This window comes from Nicotiana tomentosiformis, chromosome 6, assembly GCF_000390325.3.
Source record: "Nicotiana tomentosiformis chromosome 6, ASM39032v3, whole genome shotgun sequence".
In the NCBI taxonomy this organism is placed as follows: Eukaryota; Viridiplantae; Streptophyta; class Magnoliopsida; order Solanales; family Solanaceae; genus Nicotiana; species Nicotiana tomentosiformis.
Genome location: NC_090817.1, coordinates 12,865,530 through 12,887,171, shown reverse-complemented (window position 1 = coordinate 12,887,171; position 21,642 = coordinate 12,865,530). Strand labels below are relative to the sequence as shown.

Below are 21,642 nucleotides of genomic sequence, written 5' to 3'. Positions count from 1 at the left end.
CTAGCTCGCCTATGACTTGGTAGATTAGGTTTGAAACGTGGCAACCAAGGAATGACGATCGACCTCGAGTCCCACCGAGCTAGGACCCGAGGTCGGAACGCCTGTCTTCGACTAGCGGTGAGTCCAGTGTCGACCTTAGCCTCTAACGAGCTCGGAGATATATTATTTAGATAACTAACAGAAGACCGAAATATTCATGATCGGTCGGATATTGCGGAGAGAATCTCGGCACGTATCAATAAGGAACCGACAATCAGCAAATCAAGAGATTTTTTACCTTTTATAGAATTATACCTAAAGTAGGACTCCTCTACTGTATAAAGGAGGTCTGATAATTTATTGAACACACTGTAACTCACATCCCAAAGCAATACGTTGTTATTCTCTTTAAGTTAATATTATTTTCTTTAAGTTCTTGTCTATCTTGTCTTGATATCGATCAAAGCACTAAGGCTCGAGGGTGATCAATTCTTTAGGGCTAAGACCGCTTAATTTGTATGGTTTGCATTTACTTTTGCATTACTTATTTCAATTATAATCTAATTTATCGTTTTGTATCAAGATAGATCACATATCTTTAAAACCACTTACAAATTCAATTGTTATCCGATTTTCAGGGTAAACAAAGTGTATATGTAGTAGTAATTGTACAACGTCTACCTACCTATCTATATAACTACATATCATCTGTCTCTCAGTTTGTATTAGGTTTTTGTCAGGGGCGGATGTAGTCCTTTAGCTGCAACATGCAAGTCCATCTGAACCCATAATTTTCTATATATATATATATATATATATGTTAAAATCTACTAACATCTTAACAAATATTATATGTGAACTCATTATTTTAACACTTTCACAATCCCTTGAGAGATGGTTCACTAATAGACCGGTATAATGAGTAATTAAATGCTGAAAATCTTAAAATCTTTACACCAATAATATATTTACATCATTCGTTCTGGGTTTCATAATTTTATTTTCTTTTTAGTCTATTTTAAAAAAGAATCATTCCTTTCCAAATTTGAAAATAATTAAATTTAAACCTTTTATTTTATTCTTTAATAGTATTTTATGATTCAAATCTTATGTCACGTTTGATACCACAAAGTTCAAAATTTTTATAGTATAATTTCACATTTATTTCTTCATTTCTTATATTCTACTTCATATATTTATTATATATTCATGTCTGACATGGTTATATAAATATACCATGCATACCTCAACCATACTGAAGGGGTTCTTCTACAATTAAAAGGTTGGAGACATTCCTTCAAATTAAGAGTTCTCTCCAAAGAATTGAGAGGCCGATGAGTACAAATTTACAGCTTAAGGAAATGGGCATATATATATATAATTAGCAGTTACAGTCTTCACTACAGATTACAGTTAGGTACCTGTAGTTTCCTAAAATGCAGCAGCTCGTATCAATTTTGAGTTCTTCCTCTTTCGGAAGCAGCTCAAAGCGATCGAATTACAGCCGGAACTTTGACTTGCCGGAGGACTCAACGCCGGCGACGGCAAACTGTCGCGATTTCAACCGAGCTGCAATGTTGCCGATTTTCCTCAACGATTTGCACAGAAACAACAATAACAACAACGACGATGACGAGGAATTAGTTGAAATCACGGTAGAGCTGGACGATAATTCGATCGTTGTGTGTAATGTAATGCCGACGCCGGCTAATTCATCGCACAATAATACAAAAGCCGCTGGAGGTGAAGAAGTTTCTAGAACATCCGGCGCCGGTACCAAAATTCGCCGGAGATTTTCAACGGGATCACTGACGTCAATATCCGACGTGGATAATGATCACGTTTTTTGTACTCGGATTAATGATAATAGTGAGCAGACAATTTTATCGATACGTGAAGAGATGAAATCGAAATTGAAGCTAGTGAGAAATAAATCGAGTGCTCAGCACGCGCTTGGAGGATTGAGATTTATAAGCAAGAAAAGTACTGGAGAATTTGAAGATAATGTGCTATGGGAAAAAGTTGAGGCTCGGTTCAATGCTTTGGCTAAGGAGGGATTGCTTGCTAGAGAAGATTTTGGTGAATGCATCGGTACGTTCGAAATTTCAGTTCACGTAAATGACATGAATGCTATCAAAATAACTATTCTCTCTAGATTCAAATTTCTCCGTGAATTTAGACATAGAATATTTAAATTTTTTGAGATAAAATTTATATATTTGAAAACTATGTAAAAAAAATATTATAAGTCACAATAACTAAAAATTCAAAATATATATAAAAAAAAACATATGAAAAGATCATGGTAAAGATTTATTTGACTCTCGAAATCTTAACACTTTTACATTAATTGGGATGGTTGGAGTACTTATCAGTTTCATTTTGTGTACACTCCTCTCTTTCAACTTTGTTAAAAGAATTTTAGACTTTGAACTTCCCATTTTATCATGCTCTTATATTCATAGAAATGTCATAACATGTTTAAAATTAAACATTTTAAAATTTTGTCTTTCTTTTTTAAAGCACAGTCAAATGTCAGAGTAAAATGAAATGAAGAGACTGTATCCTATTATCTTTAGCTTCGTTTCTACAGGAAAAATTACAAGAACATGAAAAGCATAGTACCTTCAATATTACTTGTATGTAGAACTCAAAAGATTTCATTGTATAGCGAACTTCATGGAGCAAATTAATATATCCCCATAGAAACAATATAATTTATTAACTTCAAAATCTTGATTTTAAATTTGCCATTTTTTCCATTCCATCAACAAATGTGTAAGGGTGGTGGTACATGGTGCAGGAATGGAGGATTCGAAAGAGTTTGCGGTGGGAGTTTTTGATGCACTAGCGAGACGACGACATCAAAAGACGGCGAAGATAACGAAATCAGAACTTCATGATTTTTGGTTGCAGATTTCTGACCAGAGCTTCGACGCTCGCCTTCAGATTTTCTTTGACATGTTTGTGCACTCTTTATTTTATTTAAGTATACTGATAGTTCAAATCTTTTTACACGATTAGTGTAGTTTAACTTATTATAGAATGTTATATTAACTCTAAAGGCATCCGTCTGATAAATACTGATAATCGATAAATTGTGATTTTTATTTATTGTTGTCGTCCAATTTATGTTTTATTCAACTGCTCACGTTGCATGTACGTCTCATTATAGGGCTGATAGCAATGGAGATGGAAGGATTACCAGAGATGAAGTTCAAGAGGTAAGGTTATCATATCGTAACTTCTCAATTTACAAAAAGAGGTTAAAATTTTATAATTTCCTTATACTATTCGTAGTACTTGTCAAAAAACAGAAAAACTTGGTATAGAGAAGGCTATATTCGAGAATACAATTATTCGCTGATATTATATAAGCTTGTAATTAATATGAGTATATGACCAATTCAAATAGGTTATTTGCCTTCTTTTCCACGTTACTAATATCAGCTTGGTGCAGAAATTTATATGCCCTTAGTTTTTAAATGATTTGATTGTTTGAATATTGTTTATACTGAATTTAACTCTGTTTAATACTGCAACGATATCTTTAGAAGTTTCTAATATTATCTTTTTCTGTTTGCTCTTCCAACAGCTAATAATGCTGAGTGCTTCGGCAAATAAGCTGTCCAGATTAAAGGAACGTGCAGAAGATTATGCTTTTTTAATAATGGAGGAATTAGACCCTGAAGATCTTGGTTACATTGAGGTACCAAATTCTTGATCTTCTTATCTTTCTGTTCTTACTTCCTCCCCTTAAACTATTTTCAAAAACTAATTAACAAAGTTGGTGACCTGACTATTTGCTGCCCAAACAAAAACTTATGTCCAAATTACTCGGACCGCAGATCCAATATTGGATGACCAACCACATTATATCAGTCAGAACACCAAAAGTATTCTGATTTGGAATTGAGACGTTGATTGAAACTTTTTGAGACAATCTTTATTCGTTTTGGGAATGGAACTTTTTCCACTTCTTACTTAAACTAAGCATTACAGAAATAATTAAAGTATAAAGCAGCTGCTTCTGGTTCTGCTAAGCTTAATAAAATGTCATAATACAATGAATTTTCAGGAACACAAATTATTAGTCCAATCACATGTATGTCTCGATCAAGTTAAAGGAGATAGTTTGATCATAGGCATTAAAAGATAAAATTAAGCATCAGGCTAACAAAGAAGCGCATGAGCAACAAAAACTAATTTTAACAGATCAAGAAATCAAAAATCACTTCTTTCATTCTGGGGAGACAGAGGAACTGTATCATTTGAGTTGTAGTTTAGTTTATCAGTAACATCATTGTAGCCGGACACATTTGATAATTGTACCTCATTCACCTTTTCTTTCAGTTATGGCAGTTGGAAGCACTTCTTCTGCAAAGGGACAATTACATGAATTACAGCAGATCTTTAAGCACACCAAGTGTTGGATGTAGTCAAAACTCAGGATCCCTTAAGCCGAAAGACATAATAAAGAGAGCGAGCTGCACCCTCGAATGTCTTGTACTAAAGAACTGGCAAAGAGGTTGGATTCTATTGCTATGGATGATAACAATGGCCGGACTTTTCACATGGAAATTCTTACAGTATAGGCAAAGGGCACCATTCCAAGTTATGGGATATTGCTTGCCAATAGCTAAAGGTGCTGCAGAGACTCTCAAGTTAAATATGGCACTCATCCTTTTACCGGTTTGTCGTAACACATTAACTAAGCTAAGGTCTACAAGATCCAGATTACTTATCCCTTTCGACGATAACATCAATTTTCACAAGGTGAGACAGAACAAATTCACCAATATTAGTACTCTTGAAGTTTATAATGAACACAATTTTCTTCTGAACTATGTCATTTCAATTGGCAGATTATTGCATTTGCCATAGCAGTTGGAGTAGTACTTCACGCGGGGAATCATTTAGCGTGTGATTTTCCCCGTCTGGTTAACTCATCTACAGAAAAATTTACACTTATATCGTCTCATTTTGACAACGTGAAGCCTAGTTATAAAAGCCTTTTGACTGGTGTTGAAGGCATCACAGGTATTGGTATGGTAATTTTGATGACAATTACTTTCACATTAGCATCACGACGATTCAGGAGAAATTTGGTGAAGCTGCCACCTCCTCTCAACCGATTAACAGGCTTTAACGCATTTTGGTATTCTCATCACCTTCTCGCAATGGTTTATGTATTGCTACTAATACATGGAATATTCCTGTTCTTGGACCACCAATGGTATCACAAAACAGTAAGCACAATTATGAATATATTCAGTACACACACACACACACACACATATATATATATATATATATGAAGCACCAAATTACTTTTCATTTATCTATGATTAAATGTTCAATATTTGTTGCACATGATTGTTGCAGACATGGATGTACATCTCCATTCCGTTGCTCCTGTATGCTGCAGAGAGGAGTTTCAGAAAATGCAGATCAGAATACTTCGGAGTTAAGATTTTTAAGGTAACTTGAAATATCAGCTCATTAGCTTTCCATCTAGTAGAGAATTTAAGAAATAAAAAGGATAGAAGGAAACAAATGAAGAATTGGTTTTTCTACCTATACAGGTTTCTGTACTTCCAGGAGACGTTCTCAGTTTGATCATATCAAAACCAAATGGTTTCAAATACAAGAGTGGGCAGTACATATTCTTGCAATGCCCAACAATCTCCTCATTTGAATGGTGTGTGAGTTCGTTCCTGTATTAAGCTGATTATATATACACAAGCAGTAATTAAGTATCAATCTTACTATTTTTCCAGGCATCCATTTTCTATAACATCTGCACCAGGAGACGACTACCTCAGTGTTCACATACGCACTGTAGGTGACTGGACAGCTGAACTTAAGCGAGTATTCACCGAGGATAACAGTTCAGCATGTGTAATTGGTCGAGCTAAGTTCAAAGAATTTGAAGATGTTGATCAAAGAAGGTACTTCATCAATGTTATTTGACATGTAAAGTTTAATCGCCATTCCCTTGTCAATATGTCTAAAGGACTTATTTACGATGCAGTTTACCTCGATTGCTTGTTGATGGACCGTATGGTGCCCCAGCACAAGACTATCAAAATTACGATGTCTTACTTCTTGTAGGACTTGGAATTGGAGCTACACCTTTTATAAGTATCTTGAAGGATCTATTAAACAATTCAAGAACAGAAGACAATGTGGTACTCATCCTTTAGTTTTCTTTGTTTATTCTTGTTAAATAAGTAAACATGTGGTATTAATCTTAGTCAAAACATTAACTTCAGGATTCTAGTACTGAGATCACTTCATCATATGATAGCTGGAGAAGTGTTGCAACTTCAAGTGTGGCATCAAGTGGAAGAAAGAAATTACAGAAGACCAAAAATGCATATTTTTATTGGGTTACTAGAGAACCTGGATCGTTCGAGTGGTTTAAAGGAGTCATGAATGAAGTTGCAGAGATAGATCACAAGGTAGTACATAATAATCATCAATGAATGTCCTTAATAGTAGCTACACCAATTTTTCTCTTTTGATTAATGATTCTACTATGGTCTATTAGTATTGTAGTTTGACAATCTTATTACCAATTGGCTGCAATGAAACAGGGTCAGATAGAGATGCACAATTATTTGACAAGCGTTTATGATAAAGATGACGCGAGGTCCACTCTAATCACCATGCTTCAGGCACTTAACCATGCCAAACATGGTGTTGACATCGTTTCTGGCACTCGGGTATGATCCATATTCCATCACTACTACCCTCATTCAAAGCTTCTTAAAGATTCGGCGAGGCTGGAATTTATTTTTAAGAATATAGTTCAATCATACAACAGCAAAGAGTAGAGTGCAATTGGACTGGTACATTTTCCACCAAGTACTCACTTTAGACTATGCAGGTGAAGACACATTTTGCAAGGCCCAAGTGGAAAGAAGTATTCAACAGAATAGCTTCCAAGCATCCTTTTTCAACAGTAGGTAAGAAATTGTCACAACCTCAAACCAAGGGGTCGTTTGATATAATGGATAACCAAAAATAATTTTGGAATAAAAATTTAGTACCGCCTTATCCCTTGTTTGGTTACTAATCCTGGGATAAGTTATCTTAGGATTAAAAATAATACCGGAATAGCTTACACCTGCCAGAGGGTAGAATAGTAATCCCAAAATAAGTTATCATAGGATATATCAGTAAAATTAACAATCTCTGGATTAATATAACATACCAAACAGTCAGTATGAATAATACCAGCATAATCCTAGCATAACTTGTCTTCAATATAATCCAACCTTTTGACAATGAATATGACCAAAAATAGAGGCTAATAAAGAAACTATAAAGATAAATAATCAAAGGCATTGCAAGCTCGTAGCAGAATCTTATGATGTAACAATATCTACCGACACTATTAAAGATGTTTTATAATGTTAACTTACTTTAACTTATTACAGCAAGTTATTTACCATTTTTATCAAGTTATCGCTTAATGAATATCAGAGTAATTTACCTTCAGTTATTTTATAGTAAAGTGATTGTATAACTCAAACAGGAAAAGAAAAAGGAAAACGGACAAGCAGTACTTAAGAGTTAAGAACTATGTTGCGCAGACTTTCCAAACTGCTGCTGCACCCGTGTTGGATCCTCCAAAAATATACTACTTTTGAAGGATCCGGCACACACCCGACTATATTTTCAGAGTGTCTGAGCAACATAGCTTTAAAAAAAACAAGGGAAAATTAGAGACTAAAAGATATCAAGGTAGGCCTTACTAACAAGATAAATGATGCAGGAGTTTTCTATTGTGGGACGCCTGTTTTAGCCAAGGAGTTGAAGAAGCTATCAAAAGTATTGACTTATAAGACATCCACAAGATTTGTTTTTCACAAGGAGCACTTTTGAAGCTAGAAAAATTGGGTAACAAGCAAAACATTTTTCCCTTTTCTTTTTCCTTCGTTTTCATTTCTGTAGTTATTTATACCAAAAAAGGAATACATGTGAGTATACATATTGATTTAGCAAAATGTAAATGTATATATACAGCATACAAATGATTATAGTGAGAAAGATATTTATATGTGATTACAGTAATTTCAATATAGGATTATAGTGAGAAAGACATCTTTATTTGATTAGACTATTTTCAAAAAAAGAATGTAAATTTTTATGATATAGTATGCTCAGGAAAAAACACAGGAGTAGAATATATGTTCATAGGGACTTTTAGTTCGAGTCGATTACTCAAATGGTCATTCAACTATTTGAAATTACCTAGTAAAATTATATTTCTTTTGTTTGTCATAGAAAAGTCACTTAACTATTTATATAGCACTCAAAATGATGCCGGATTAATCCCAAAAAAATATTTTCCTACATTTTGCAGTTTAAGACTGCAACTAAATTAATGTTTTTTGGTATTTTTCAGTCGCGACTACTCAAAAGAACATAAATATAGTTTGCAATCTCGGACTACAACAGTAGGAGAATATTCTTTAGGATTAATGCGGTGTCATTTGAACTTTGGATCGTGTAAATTATAAACGGGCCGCTGATTTTACGGCGAATTTGGCTCAATTTGTCAGATGCTATTGAAACTAATCCAATCTCTTCACCCTCTATTTAAACTATTACTCCTAACTAGTCTTAACGTTTGTGTACACCTTATTTAGATGAGTAATTTTTTTATCACATAAATATTATATTAAAAATTATGTTTGAGTTATAGAATAAAAGTTAAAGCGCCTGAAATTGATGAATAAAATAGTTGAACGCAGTAAAAAATTTAATTAGAATAATTTATTTGAATAACTTTAATAATAACAACAAAAACTCAAAATTTTGTTTACACAATTAAGAATGAAAGACAATAAAAGCTTTTAAAGGATATATTTCATGCATATAATATAAAAATAATAATTGTTCAAATAGAGGTATATTTATAATATACATTTTGTGTGCTTGAAAATTTTGCTCCACTATTTTGTTCCAACATTATACATATTATTTTTTCTTTTTCACTTTATAAATAAGATATATTTATTATATGGTAAGTCCATAATATAAAATAAAATAAAATTTTTATAATATTAAAAGAATATTTAAAAAGATAAAGGTTAATACTATAGAGGGTAAAATAAATATTTGGCCATCAAAAGTTTGAGAATATAGTTAAATAACTTTTTGAGTGCTATTAAAATAGTTAATTGACTTTTTTTGTTACAAATAAAAAAAATATAACTTTGCTAAGTAATTTTAAATAATTGATTAATTATCTGAGTAATTAACTCCTTCCCGTTATAAGTTTTCTCTCTTGCAAATAGCATTGTACATTAAAAGAATCTAATGAGTTTGTATGGTGCAAAGCCAGTATATCATTTATTCTCATGTCTTACCCAGGGCCCGCAATGGCTTAGGGCCCCTATTTGTGGGGGCCCCAAATTTTTCTAACATTTATTGTATTATTCAATTTTTTTTAAAGAATATTAAGTATTTGAAAAAAAAAATGCAAGTTTTAAGGAAAGAGGCCCGTTGGAGAACAATTAGAAAACGAATATATTTTTGGGATCCACTGCTACGTCTCACAATCTTGCCTCATTTATGTACCTTCATTATTATAAATTGGCCCATATTTTTTTATCTCTTTTTATCTTTCTCTGCAAAAAGTCTATTAACTTTTACTTTTCTATTGTTCCTTTGGCCTTCTCTACATTCCAATCTCATTGAGTCACTATCACAAAATAAAATAGCAGAAACACAAGTACCATCTTTTTTATTTGTTCTCAAGTTTTTTGGCGTTCTATCAAGAATATTGAAGTAGCAAAAGTTTATCAAGTTATGTATTTGTTGAATCAGGTTTGATTGTTCTATATCTTATTATTTGTATCTATTTTTAAATTTTTTTGATATATTTTCGTTTTAAGTATAGATTGTCTTTTTAGTTATTTATTAGAGTTTTAATATGTCAACTAGAAAATATGAATCTGAGTTTTAATAAATAAATTATTAATAATTTCGCATCTCAAAAAGCGAACAAAATAAATTTCAAATAAAATTATGAGTTTTCTTCTACAACAAAAATCTTAGGGCCCCCTCATTGAAGTTTTGATTTAGACCACAAATATCATTGAGCCGGCCCTGGCCTTACCCGTTTATCAGAAAAGATAATCCTGTGACTGTTACCTTAAATTCAAAAAATTAGTTATGTACTTATTACCAACGAGTAATAAAAGATCAATTCATTTGACACTCAAAGCACACACAGTAATGACTATTTTAGGACAGGGTACTACTTAGTTCGTTCATAAAACAAGTCAGGGGTGGAGCTACAATTTTACTTGTTCGATAGAATTAGTAGTTTTGGTTCAAATTATTGTATTTATGTTTAAAAACTTCAATTAATATGTATATTATTCAGAATCCATTAAATTATCTTTTCTAAAATCTAAAACTTATAAATTCAAAATTCTAGTTCCGCATATGATTTGTATACAAAATTGCAAGAGTCATGCGGCAAATATATATTTGGATTCAGTGATGGATTTCTAATCTCTACTAACTAAACTCTAAACATTTGTCTAGGGGTGAGCATAGTTTGGGCAAACCCGAAATCCAAATCGAAATTCGAATTATTTGAATTTTTGGTTTGGATTTTCGGATTACGGATTGAATTTTGGATTTAATTTTTAAAATTTTTGGATTTCGGATTGGATATTGGATTTGGTACTTCAAATTTTTGGATATCCGAAAATCCAAAAATCGTATACTTAATATTTAGTTAATTATCCATATATCAATAGTAATAAGTTCAATACCCTACCCATTAAATATTATCCCATATATTCAATATTAATTACTAAGTCACTGCAAGAATACTTTTTATTTGGATATGATTTTACTATTTCTACTTCTTATCGGTCGTATTAATATCTCTATTGTATTTTTTAATAATAATTTTGTCACACCCCTTTTTTTACCCGCAAAGGTAATATTGTGTGGATTAAAGGGTTTTTCCAATTAAAGCGACAAAATTGAGTAGGGATTATTTTATTTATAGAGTCGCCACTTGAAATTGATTTTTATTGGTGTTCCAAGATACCTTTTATTCGAATCCCTAATCAAAGGAAGATTTGACTCTATTATTATTGGTCTGCGAAAACAAAGTCCGGGTAAGGAATTCTGTTAACCGGGGAGAAGGTGAAAGGCATTCCCCGAATCCGTGGTTCTAGCACGATCGCTTTTATTGACTAAAATTTGGCTTGAATTATTTTTGGATAAAGTGTATATTATTTGCCTTAAATTACTATTGTCTAGTACCGCTTAATAATTAATAATTTTGGCCTAGGAGCGTACAAGCACACAAGGTCCTTATTTGATTATATGTATTAAAACAAAGAGCGTGTCGGTACACATAGTTTAAATACAATTAATATTGAAGAGTCAAGGAGCGGGAATGCACACATGACTACTTTATTTAAAAAAAAATAATAATAATAACGACCAAGGACCGTGTATGAACACATGGTCTACATCTCAAACGTGCCTAAAATTGCTTATCGCTTAAATTAATTAAAAAGCGCTTCTTTTTTTATATTTATTACTTGTTCGACTGAAAAAAATAATATTATTATTAAAAATAATTTTCACTAATGCAAGACTTTAAACCCGGATAAACTTATGTTAAACTTTTATGGTATTGGGCCACTTATTTTATTTAACAAAAGATAATTTATTGGTTTTAAAGAAAATGTCCATCTTACTTTGTATTGTCATTGGGCCTACAAATTTTAGCTTATTTGGCCCATGTTGCTTAAGTGCCTCGATGACCGAGACAACACAAAATAACAAGTATTTTTCTAAGCCCAAATTGCTTCTTACATTGATGTCCAAACTAAAAATTATTTTTTTTTCATAAAAAAAACTTACATGCTAATTATTATCTTTTATCTTCTTAACCAACTTATTTCTTAAAGACTAACATAATATTTCTACTCATCTACATCAACATGGCACTAATCCAACTACACTCATTAACAACATAAAAATCATGACTAAATATAAAAACTATAAAAAATGGTAATACTTCAATGCTAAAGAGAAGAACTATATTAAGTATAACATTATGTTGACTATAATTTAAAGCATCAAAATATTTGAAGTTAGAAGTCTTTCTTAGATAATTATACATGAACCATGAAAGTAACTCACGAAAAAAGAGCCCAAACTAAACAAACATGGTTAAAAGTGGGGTCTTTATCTTTTTCTCAAACTAAGTAATCTTAACAGAATGCAATTTCAATCACATATATAAAGAAGAAAATGATAATTTAACTAATCTTTAACAGATTTACATAATGATAATACTAATATAACATTCATCTTGAAACAAAAATCAGATCCAATATGTTCCATCAATCAAACCGGGATCAAATCCTTCTTATTATCATCAAGAATCTGCAATATAAGAATTTGAAAGTTACCTGGTTTGTAGAATAATAAAATACAGCAGTGCAGCAACAAAAAAACTCAGCAACAAATACAGTAGAAACAGCAGCAACTCAAGTGTTAAGACAACCCAGAAAACTCAACAAAAATGCTTGAAACTGGTAGCTATCAATTTCACAAATTGCCTAAGGGATCTTTCTATTTTTCTCAAGGTTTTTTGCACTCAAATAAACCTCACAAAATACTGAAATTTCAGCTTGTTATATGTATTAAGCTGCTGATTTTTCTCAAAGATATATCTCTTTTTTGCAACTCTCCAAGATGTGTTTAAGTATAAGATAGAGTGTCCCCCTTTTCAGTGAGTAAGGAACTCTGCATTCTAAGTGTAAGACAGTCCTTTTTATAGGAGAAAAACAGCCCTTTCAATAGGCAAATAAAGTTAGATTTTTGGACAGATTTTGTTTCACCAAAAATCTGTCCAAAAGACTGACTTTGTGTGCTAAACACTGTTCAAGGTCTGTCCCAAAGGTGAAAGGACAACCTGAAAATCTGCTGTGTCAGAAGCAAGGAGAAAAAATATCCTTTCAGCCACCCTACTAGTAAAAGTAAGCTACTATTACCCTATTTTGTGATAAAATAAACTAAACTTCAGATTTTAAACATCAACAACAAGCTACTTGCTCAACACAAATCAAACTTGGACAACTATGAACTGACAAAGCATAGACGAGACTAAAAACGTAATTGAACTAAGTATTAAAACCAACTTGATGGGAATGAATTGGATTTGTGCAAACTAATTACTAAACAAATAACTAAATTCACAAACTAATTCTCAAAACAGAACGAGCATCGTTAATAATCGAACAACGACTAACAACAACTAAATAATCGACTAACTAAGTGAACGATTTAATTAATACACTAAAGATCATATTTAAATCAATAACGAATCTAACAAACCACTAAACTAAATAGAGATAGCTAATTAAATAAACCTAACTTGAAACTCTAATTAACAAGAAATAACCAAAACAGAAAAAATAAAAAAATAGAAACTAATCTACTAAAATAAAAAAAAATCAGAAATTAATTAAAGAGATGATGATTATACCTAACAAGTATGCTTGAAGCCGAAAAATAGCTAAAATGGGGGTTCGGGGTGGTCGCCGAAATTTGACCGGATTTTTAGTTGCCGGATTTTTGGGATGGAATTGATATCAATAGGTAGGTCTTGATGAGCTCTATCCGTTGATGTAGGTATTGTGGGGTGGTAGTGGCCGGAACTTTAAGATTTTGGGCAAAAAAGTGGTGGCTAAAGTTTCTTAGATCTAAAATTCAAGGAGTTTGAGGGTTTTTTGAAGGAATTGGTTTGGAGATATGGGAAGAAGAGGTTGTGGAGATTGTATGGTGTTAATTTGGAGGTGTTTGGAGGTGGTCCGCCGCCGATGGGTGATTTCCGGCGGCGGTGGAGAGAAGAGAGAGAAGAGAGAAAGAGTTATGGGTGAAATGAGGAAAATTTTCAGATTTTTGAGGCTTTAAATACCTCTTGAGAGATCAAATACGGACCATTAGATCAATGAGTGATCAATGGGTGAGATTTGATCTTGGGTCACTTAATAAAACGACGTAGTTTTGAGGCAAAACTACGTCGTTCCGGACCCTTTCAAAGGTAGCCCCTTATCTTGCACTTTTGGCCACTTTCTCTTTCAAATTTGGCCCAATTTCTTTCTTAATCCTACTTATTAAACTAAATTTACACAAACAAACAAATTAAGTAAGTAACTTATTCAAATGATCAATTAACTAGATTAATTCACCAATTGAATAGTTAGTTAATTCCTAAAATGCACAAATAAAGAAAGAACTATTTTTTGGTATTTTTATGATAGGAAATATGCAATCAAAGACACAAAAAATTGGGAAATATAATTAAAGCAACAAAACACTAATGACTTTAGGAGGTGTTAAAATAGTACAAAAATTAGGTATTCACAGCTGCCCCTCTTTGCTCGAGAACATGAAGATTTTCGTGCAAAGAAAAGTGAATGTCATGGCTAATTTTTGCTCACATATTACTCCAATGAAAGCATTTTTTTAAAATGGTGACCGAACCCTGCTTCCAAGGTAGCCTACATATCCTTATTTAGAGGAATCAGGTCAGTGTAGTTCTGGAAAAATTTGGTAGCTGGGACTACCAGACACTAGATTTAAGACTGTTGTTGCTGCTGTTACTGCTACTTGTTGCTTGCATCAAAAGGATAAGAGAAAGAACTACATATGTCTGGAAACTAAGAGTTACAAAATTCCTAATCTATGTGTCTTGTGGAGTCAAATCCTGATTCTTGACCTGCTCGCTTGTGTTGACCTTAGATTGGATCTTGATGCTCTTTGAGAAAAGGATCATGGCCCATTCTCGATTGCTTGCTTTCCGGATCAGAGTTCGGGAAAATGAAACTCGAGAAGCTGGGCTGCTGACACATTATCCAAGCTAACTCCAACTATCTTGTGACCGGAAACTTCTTTATTATGATGAGAAAGCTGAAACTGCAAGCTTTAATCGTCACAACATATGCTCTACGGCAGGGCCTGCAAAGCCATCAAAGACAAACAAAACAAACAAAATTTTCTGCCCCAGTTTGGCATTGAGAAAATCTTGCGAGTTATTGGGTAAAACTGTAGGTCAGCTTATTTTATTTGAAAGATCCAAAAATGAAACTAAAGGCTCCGAAAAGGATGTTTTTATCTTAGGTATAAAATTGATATAACTTGGACTTAAGAGGTGCGTGTCCCATGGGTATCATTGGAATGGCTGTGAGATTGAAGGACTCGAACTAGGAATTGCATCTCCTTAGAATAATGACTCATATTAGGGAGTGCATCTCCTATTAAAATGAATACGGTTGACTCAAGCTAGGAAGTGTGTCCCCTACGAGTGAGGTTGAAAGACTTGGAGGGAATGTAACCAGGGGTTGACGCCTTGTATCACTGAGAACGAATGTAACCAGGGGTTGGCGCCCTGTATCACTAACAAAGAATGTAACCAGGGGTTGGTGCCCTGTATCACTAAGGGGGAATATAATCAAGGGTTGGCACCCTGTATCAGTGAGAAAGAATGTAACATGGGGTTGGCACCCTGTATTACTAAGAGAGAATATAGCCACGGATTGACACCCTTTATCGCTGAGAGGGAATGTAACCAGGGGTTGGTACCCTGTGTTACTAAAAGAAGTGTAACCATAGGTTGGCACCCTGTATTACTGCAAAGGAATGTAACCGGGGGTTGGTACCCTGTATTACCGAAAGGAAACGTAACCAGGGTTTGAAAAAGTTCTACCTAGGTTAAACTACGAAAAACAAGCCTGGGCGAAGAGTACTTCTACCCAGAACTATGAGCTGGATCCCCTTAGGCGAAAAGGTTCTACCTCGGTTAAGCTATGAAGAGCAACCTGAGCGAAGAGTACTTCTACCCGGAACTATGAGATGGATCCCCCTAGGCGAAAAGGTTTTACCTTGGTTAAGCTACGAAAAATAAGCCTAGGCGAAGAGTACTTCTACCCGGAACTATGAGCTGGGTCCCCCTAGGTGAAAAGGTTCTACCTGGGTTAAGCTACAAAAAGCAACCTGAGCGAAGATTACTTCTACCCGGAACTATGAGTTGGATCCCCCTAGGCAAAAATGTTCTACCTAGTTTAAGCTATAAATTGGGAGGTGTGGACAGTAATAATGCATGCTACGAATAAAGGAAAGTGGAGATTTCGCGGAAACTTACCTTTGGTGACATTCGCCCTTTGAGAATCGCCATTCTGCACTGCTTTGATCCTGCTTCAAACAAAGAAAAATTTGTGAGCTTTTAAAGTGGTGGTCGGTTTGTGGCCTTGATGCCCTTAGTAGTTTGAATTCACCCCTCCGCTGTCGAAGAACTCATTTTGTCAATGTGATACCGAGGTTCCCGAATACTTTGTATCGCTTTCTAGAGACATTGTCCTTCTGACGTTGCCCCTGGCTGTTTCATACCCGGATGTCCATGGTACCGCTAATCCTTGTCCCTAAGGCAAGGCAATTTTCCTTTAAAATCAAACTTAGTTGTCTTTCACCTAGAACCAATTTCTGACTGTAGTGCTTATCAACTTTTCCCATGAAGCAAGTCTTGCTTAGGCGACCTTTTCAGTTTCTTTGAGACACTTTGTCCGCCTTATCAAAAGAGATCACATTTGGATTCCTGCCTTCGTCACTTTCGTATATGCTCCAAATTATGCTCGGTATTATGGGGAAACTGTAGCCAGTTTTGCAGCCATTTTTTTTTTGCTTTGCTTTTGATGCAAGATTAGACCGAAAGGGAATATAAGAAAAATTATGGAAAAGAATAGAAGAGCAATTGGAAATAAAAAGGAATTGTGTCTAAATAAAAGGTATCCCTTTTGGGGAAAGAAATAAGGAGACTTATCTGGAGATATGTCCCGACTTCAATGAATCATGACATGCATTTTGGACTGGACGCCTGATCTGTCTGAGCTGTCTAATTCTCAAAATACGTCGCAAATGTTCATCTTGAAACTGTCTTAGTTGTGCTCATGCTGGAGCATCGAAGACCCTCATTCGGCTAGTAGCGCCCTTTGCGGGTTTTCACTAAATGACCTCTCTCATTTCTCTAATCGTTGGCGCCTTACAGTGCCCATACAGGTTTTCACCAATAAGACTCTCTCATTTCTTCTTCTTCTTCCCTTTTTTTTTTACTAATATACGACACGCGGAAGGTTGGACAATGCCCGTGGCATGGGGACTTCAAGTATTCTCAGAGATCGATCAGAAGTTCTTAACAGAAAAAGGCGAAAGGAACTTTGAATTGAATTACAACTTTTGGAACTATTTCTACAGGAAAAACCGTAAGATAAAAACAAACTTCTGCCCCAGTTTTGGAGTATTGGGAATATGGATTTTTATTGCGATGGGACCGAACCCAGGGTAAGGCTGCCTACGTATCCTTTCGGAATCAGGTCGGACGCAGTTCAATGACTCAGAAAATTTGTTGTTTGACTTTTTTTTTTTTTGGTAAGTACACATGTTCCAAAAGGTGGAAAACAAGGAAGAAGAAGCATACAGCTTAAAAGGTGTAACAAAAAGGGTGACACTTGCTTGGAATAGCGAGCAATGGTAGCCTTCGTCATCTAGATCTAAGAAAATCATGCGTGAAAGTTCCACAGTGGGTATATATCAGAGATAATATCTCTTGACTGCATCTGCATTAATAGTCATGTTTGGTACTCGTCCTTCTTCATCTACCAAGTGCAAGGCCCCTTTTGGTAACACTTTCTTGATTATGTAGGGTCCTTTCCAGTTTGGGGCGAACTTTCCTTTAGCTTCTACTTGGTGTGGAAGAACGCGTTTCAAAACGAGTTGGCCTACCTCGAAGTGCCTTGGACGCACTTTATTGTTGTAAGCGCGTGCCATTCTTTGCTGGTATAACTGGCCAAAGCACACTGTTGCTAGCCGTTTTTCATCAATCAACATTAATTGTTCTAATCGGGGTTTTACCCATTCTGCATCTTCAATCTCCGACTCCACAATGATCCGAAGAGAGGGAATTTCGACTTCAGCCGGTATTACAGCTTCTGTCCCATATACCAACAGATAAGGAGTTGCACCAACAGATGTGCGAGCAGTCATGCGGTATCCCAAAAGAGCAAAAGGCAACTTTTCATGCCATTGTCTCGAACCTTGTATCATTTTCCTAAGAATCTTCTTGATGTTCTTGTTCGCCGCTTCAACGTCTCCATTGGCTTTTGGCCGGTAAGGGGTAGAATGGCAATGCATAATTTTAAATTGCTCGCATACCTCCTTCATCAAATGACTATTGAGATTGGCTGCATTGTCAGTGATAATGGTATTTGGGATACCAAAGCGGCAGATGATGTTGGAATGAACAAAGTCTACCACTGCTTTCTTGGTGACTGCTTTGAAAGTGACGGCCTCCACCCACTTGGTGAAGTAATCAATTGCAACCAAAATGAATCTATGCCCATTAGAAGCCTTTGGCTCAATTGGCCCAATAACATCCATTCCCCAAGCAACGAAAGGCCAAGGAGAGGACATGGGATGCAACTCCGAAGGTGGTGAGTGAATCAGGTCACCATGAATCTGGCATTGGTGACACTTGAGAACAAAACTGAAGCAATCTCGCTCCATTGTAAGCCAATAATACCCTGCCCGCAGAATCTTCTTCGCCAAAACATATCCATTCATGTGAGGTCCGCATACCCCCGAATGCACTTCATTCATGATCCGCTCAGCTTCTGTGGCATCTACGCATCTCAACAAGTTCAAATCTCGGGTCCTTTTGTACAAAATTTCCCCATTCAGGAAGAAACCGTTGGCGAGCCGCCTTATAGTTCTTTTTTTATCTCCCTTGGCTTGCTCTGGGTATTCTCTCATTTTCAGGAATCGTTTTATGTCATGATACCATGGTTCACCATCTGGTTCTGTCTCAATTGTATTGCAGTAACCGTGGCGATTTCGAACTTGGATTTCTAGTGGATCGATATGGGTGTTTCCCGGATAAGGGAGCATCAAGGCTAAAGTAGCCAAAGCATCGGCTAGCTCGTTGTGAAACCTGGGAATGTACCTGAACTCGATGGTTTTGAATCTTTTGCTCAAATCTTGTACACATTGTCTGTATGGAATAAGCTTGATGTCTCGAGTCTCCCATTCGCCTTGGGCTTGCCGGATAAGCAAGTCAGAATCTCTCATAACTAATAGTCCATGCACATCCAGATCGAGGGCCATTTTCAAACCCATGATACAGGCTTCGTATTCTGCCGTATTATTGGTACAGAAAAATCGAAGTCGGGCTGTTGCAGGGTAATATTGTCCAATAGGTGAGATGAGGATTGCCCCGATCCCAACTCCTTTGATATTGACAGCTCCATCAAAATACATTTTCCATAGGGGGTTGTCGTCTGGAACTACTTCCTCTATTGAGTTGACCTCTTCATCTGGGAAGTATGTGGTAAGTGGCTTGTACTCATCACCAACTGGATTCTCTGCCAAATGATCGGCCAAAGCCTGTGCTTTCATCGCGGTGCGAGTGACATAGACGATGTCGAACTCTGTGAGCAGGATTTGCCATTTTGCGAGCCTGCCAGTGGGCATTGGCTTTTGGAAGATATACTTCACAGGATCCATTCTGGATATGAGGTAAGTAGTATAGGCCAAAAGATAATGTCTCAACTTCTGAGCGACCCAAGTCAAGGCACAACATGTCCTTTCTAAAAGGGTGTACTTAACCTCATAATTGGTGAACTTCTTGCTCAAATAATATATTGCTTGTTCCTTTTTGCATGTTGCATCATGTTGCCCCAGAACGCATCCAAAGGAATTATCCATCACCGATAGATATAAAAACAAAGGCCTACCAAGTTCAGGTGGGACCAGTACAAGGGGTTTTGATAGATAATCTTTGATCCTGTCAAAAGCATTTTGGTAATCGTCTGTCCACTTGATTGCAGCATCTTTTTCAGCAACTTAAAGATGGGCTCGCACGTGGTTGTTAGCTGAGCAATGAACCTACTGATGTAGTTCAACCTTCCGAGCAAACTCATGACCTCCTTTTTGTTCTTCGGGGGTGGCAGATCTCAAATGGACTTTATCTTAGATGGATCCAATTCGATGCCTCTCCGACTGACTATAAAACCAAGGAGTTTCCCAGATGGAACCCCAAACGCACATTTGGCTGGATTGAGCTTAAGGTCATACCTTCGAAGCCGTTCGAAAAACTTTTTCAAATCATTCACGTGATCAACCTGTGTCTTTGATTTTATGATGACATCATCGACATATACTTCAATCTCTTTGTGCATCATGTCATGAAAAATGGTGGTCATGGCCCTCATGTAAGTTTCCCCTGCATTCTTTAAACCAAATGGCATGACCCTGTAACAATAGGTACCCCACGGAGTGGTGAAAGTGGTTTTTCCTGCATCACCCTCATCCATTAGAATTTGGTGGTACCCAGCATAGCAATCCACGAACGACTGTATCTCATGCTTTGCGCAATTATCTACAAGTATATGGATGTTCGGCAAAGGAAAATTATCCTTCGGACTTGCTTTGTTCAGGTCTCTGTAGTCAACATAGACTCTAGTTTTTCCATTTTCTTTGGCACGGGCACAACATTTGCCACCCAAGTGGTGTATCGTACGGCTCTTACAACATTGGCGCTCAATTGCTTCATTATTTCCTCTTTGATTTTATCACTCATGTCCGTTTTAAATTTACGTTGCTTCTGTTGGACTGGTGGAAAATCAGGATATGTAGGAAGCTTATGAACAACTAAATCGGCGCTTAAACCCGGCATATCATCATAAGACTAAGCAAACACATCTCTATACTTAAATAAAAGTTGAATCAAGGCATCTCTAGTTTTTTGTTCAGTGTGAATGCTTATCTTTGTTTCTCTGACTTCTTCATGACCTCCGATATTAATTGGCTCAGTTTCATTGAGGTTGGGCCTAGGCTTGTTTTCAAACTGTTCCAACTCTCTTTTTATTTCATCAAAAACCTTATCTTCATCGTATTCGACCTCTTGATGCATTATTTCAAAATTAGATAGCTTTTTGAGATCTGGGCGTGAATTTCGCATGCATGTCATGTTATTAAAGCCGGCATTAACAAAACTGAAATGGAAATAAAATGGCAGGAATTAGGAAAAGGAAAAGATACAAAATTTAATACGAAAATGAACTGCATTTCATTGAATTTGAAAGGATATAAGGGTTAACGTTAAAATCATACTAAGATATTTGGATTACAACCCTGAAGGTAAACCAAAGTACAAAAGAAAGAAGCTGCAAGAGTCAACTACCAAGACTCCTTCCTTGTGGGGAGAGTAGTTGCTTCCCAGTTATTGAGCATGGTTTCTGGGCCAATTAGTTTCATATCGGCACGACTAGTGCCTTCACCAGCCTGGATCATATTCACTTCAGAAAATATCTGCCTGAGGCCATGGCAAATTTCATCAATGTTTGCATGCGCCGAGGAATTTTGACCATGTTTGAATCGTGGCTCGACAAAAGTGTAGAAAATGTGAGGGATAGGTTTCTGCAAGACCCACCCATGCTTTTTGCGGTGCTTGGCTTTGTCTTCGTCTGCTTGTGTTGGCCTGAAGCCTAAACCAAAAGTACCCATGTTACTGAACGGAGAAATGGGTTCTGAAATTCCTTGCAATGATTTCCC

At 35.6% G+C, this 21,642-nt stretch overlaps 1 protein-coding gene and 1 long non-coding RNA gene across 2 annotated transcripts; one reads left to right on the top strand and one right to left on the bottom strand.

Moving 5' to 3' along the window:
- Positions 1–1,411: 1,411 nt before the first annotated feature.
- Positions 1,412–8,037, top strand: LOC104104754 (respiratory burst oxidase homolog protein E-like). The gene is made up of 14 exons (XM_009612907.4): positions 1,412–2,070; positions 2,783–2,942; positions 3,155–3,203; positions 3,575–3,688; positions 4,333–4,755; positions 4,845–5,228; positions 5,365–5,460; positions 5,565–5,680; positions 5,760–5,930; positions 6,014–6,170; positions 6,255–6,443; positions 6,579–6,707; positions 6,872–6,950; positions 7,763–8,037. Exons 1-14 carry the CDS (start codon positions 1,416–1,418, stop codon positions 7,870–7,872), a joined length of 2,832 nt encoding a protein of 943 aa, XP_009611202.1. The 5' UTR covers positions 1,412–1,415; the 3' UTR covers positions 7,873–8,037.
- Positions 8,038–12,049: 4,012 nt separating this feature from the next.
- Positions 12,050–14,020, bottom strand: LOC138893503 (uncharacterized). Its single transcript, XR_011409033.1, has 2 exons — positions 13,526–14,020; positions 12,050–12,420 (listed from the first exon to the last, which is right to left on the bottom strand). It is a non-coding gene; the product is annotated as an uncharacterized lncRNA (long non-coding RNA).
- Between the last annotated feature and the right edge of the window lie 7,622 nt (positions 14,021–21,642).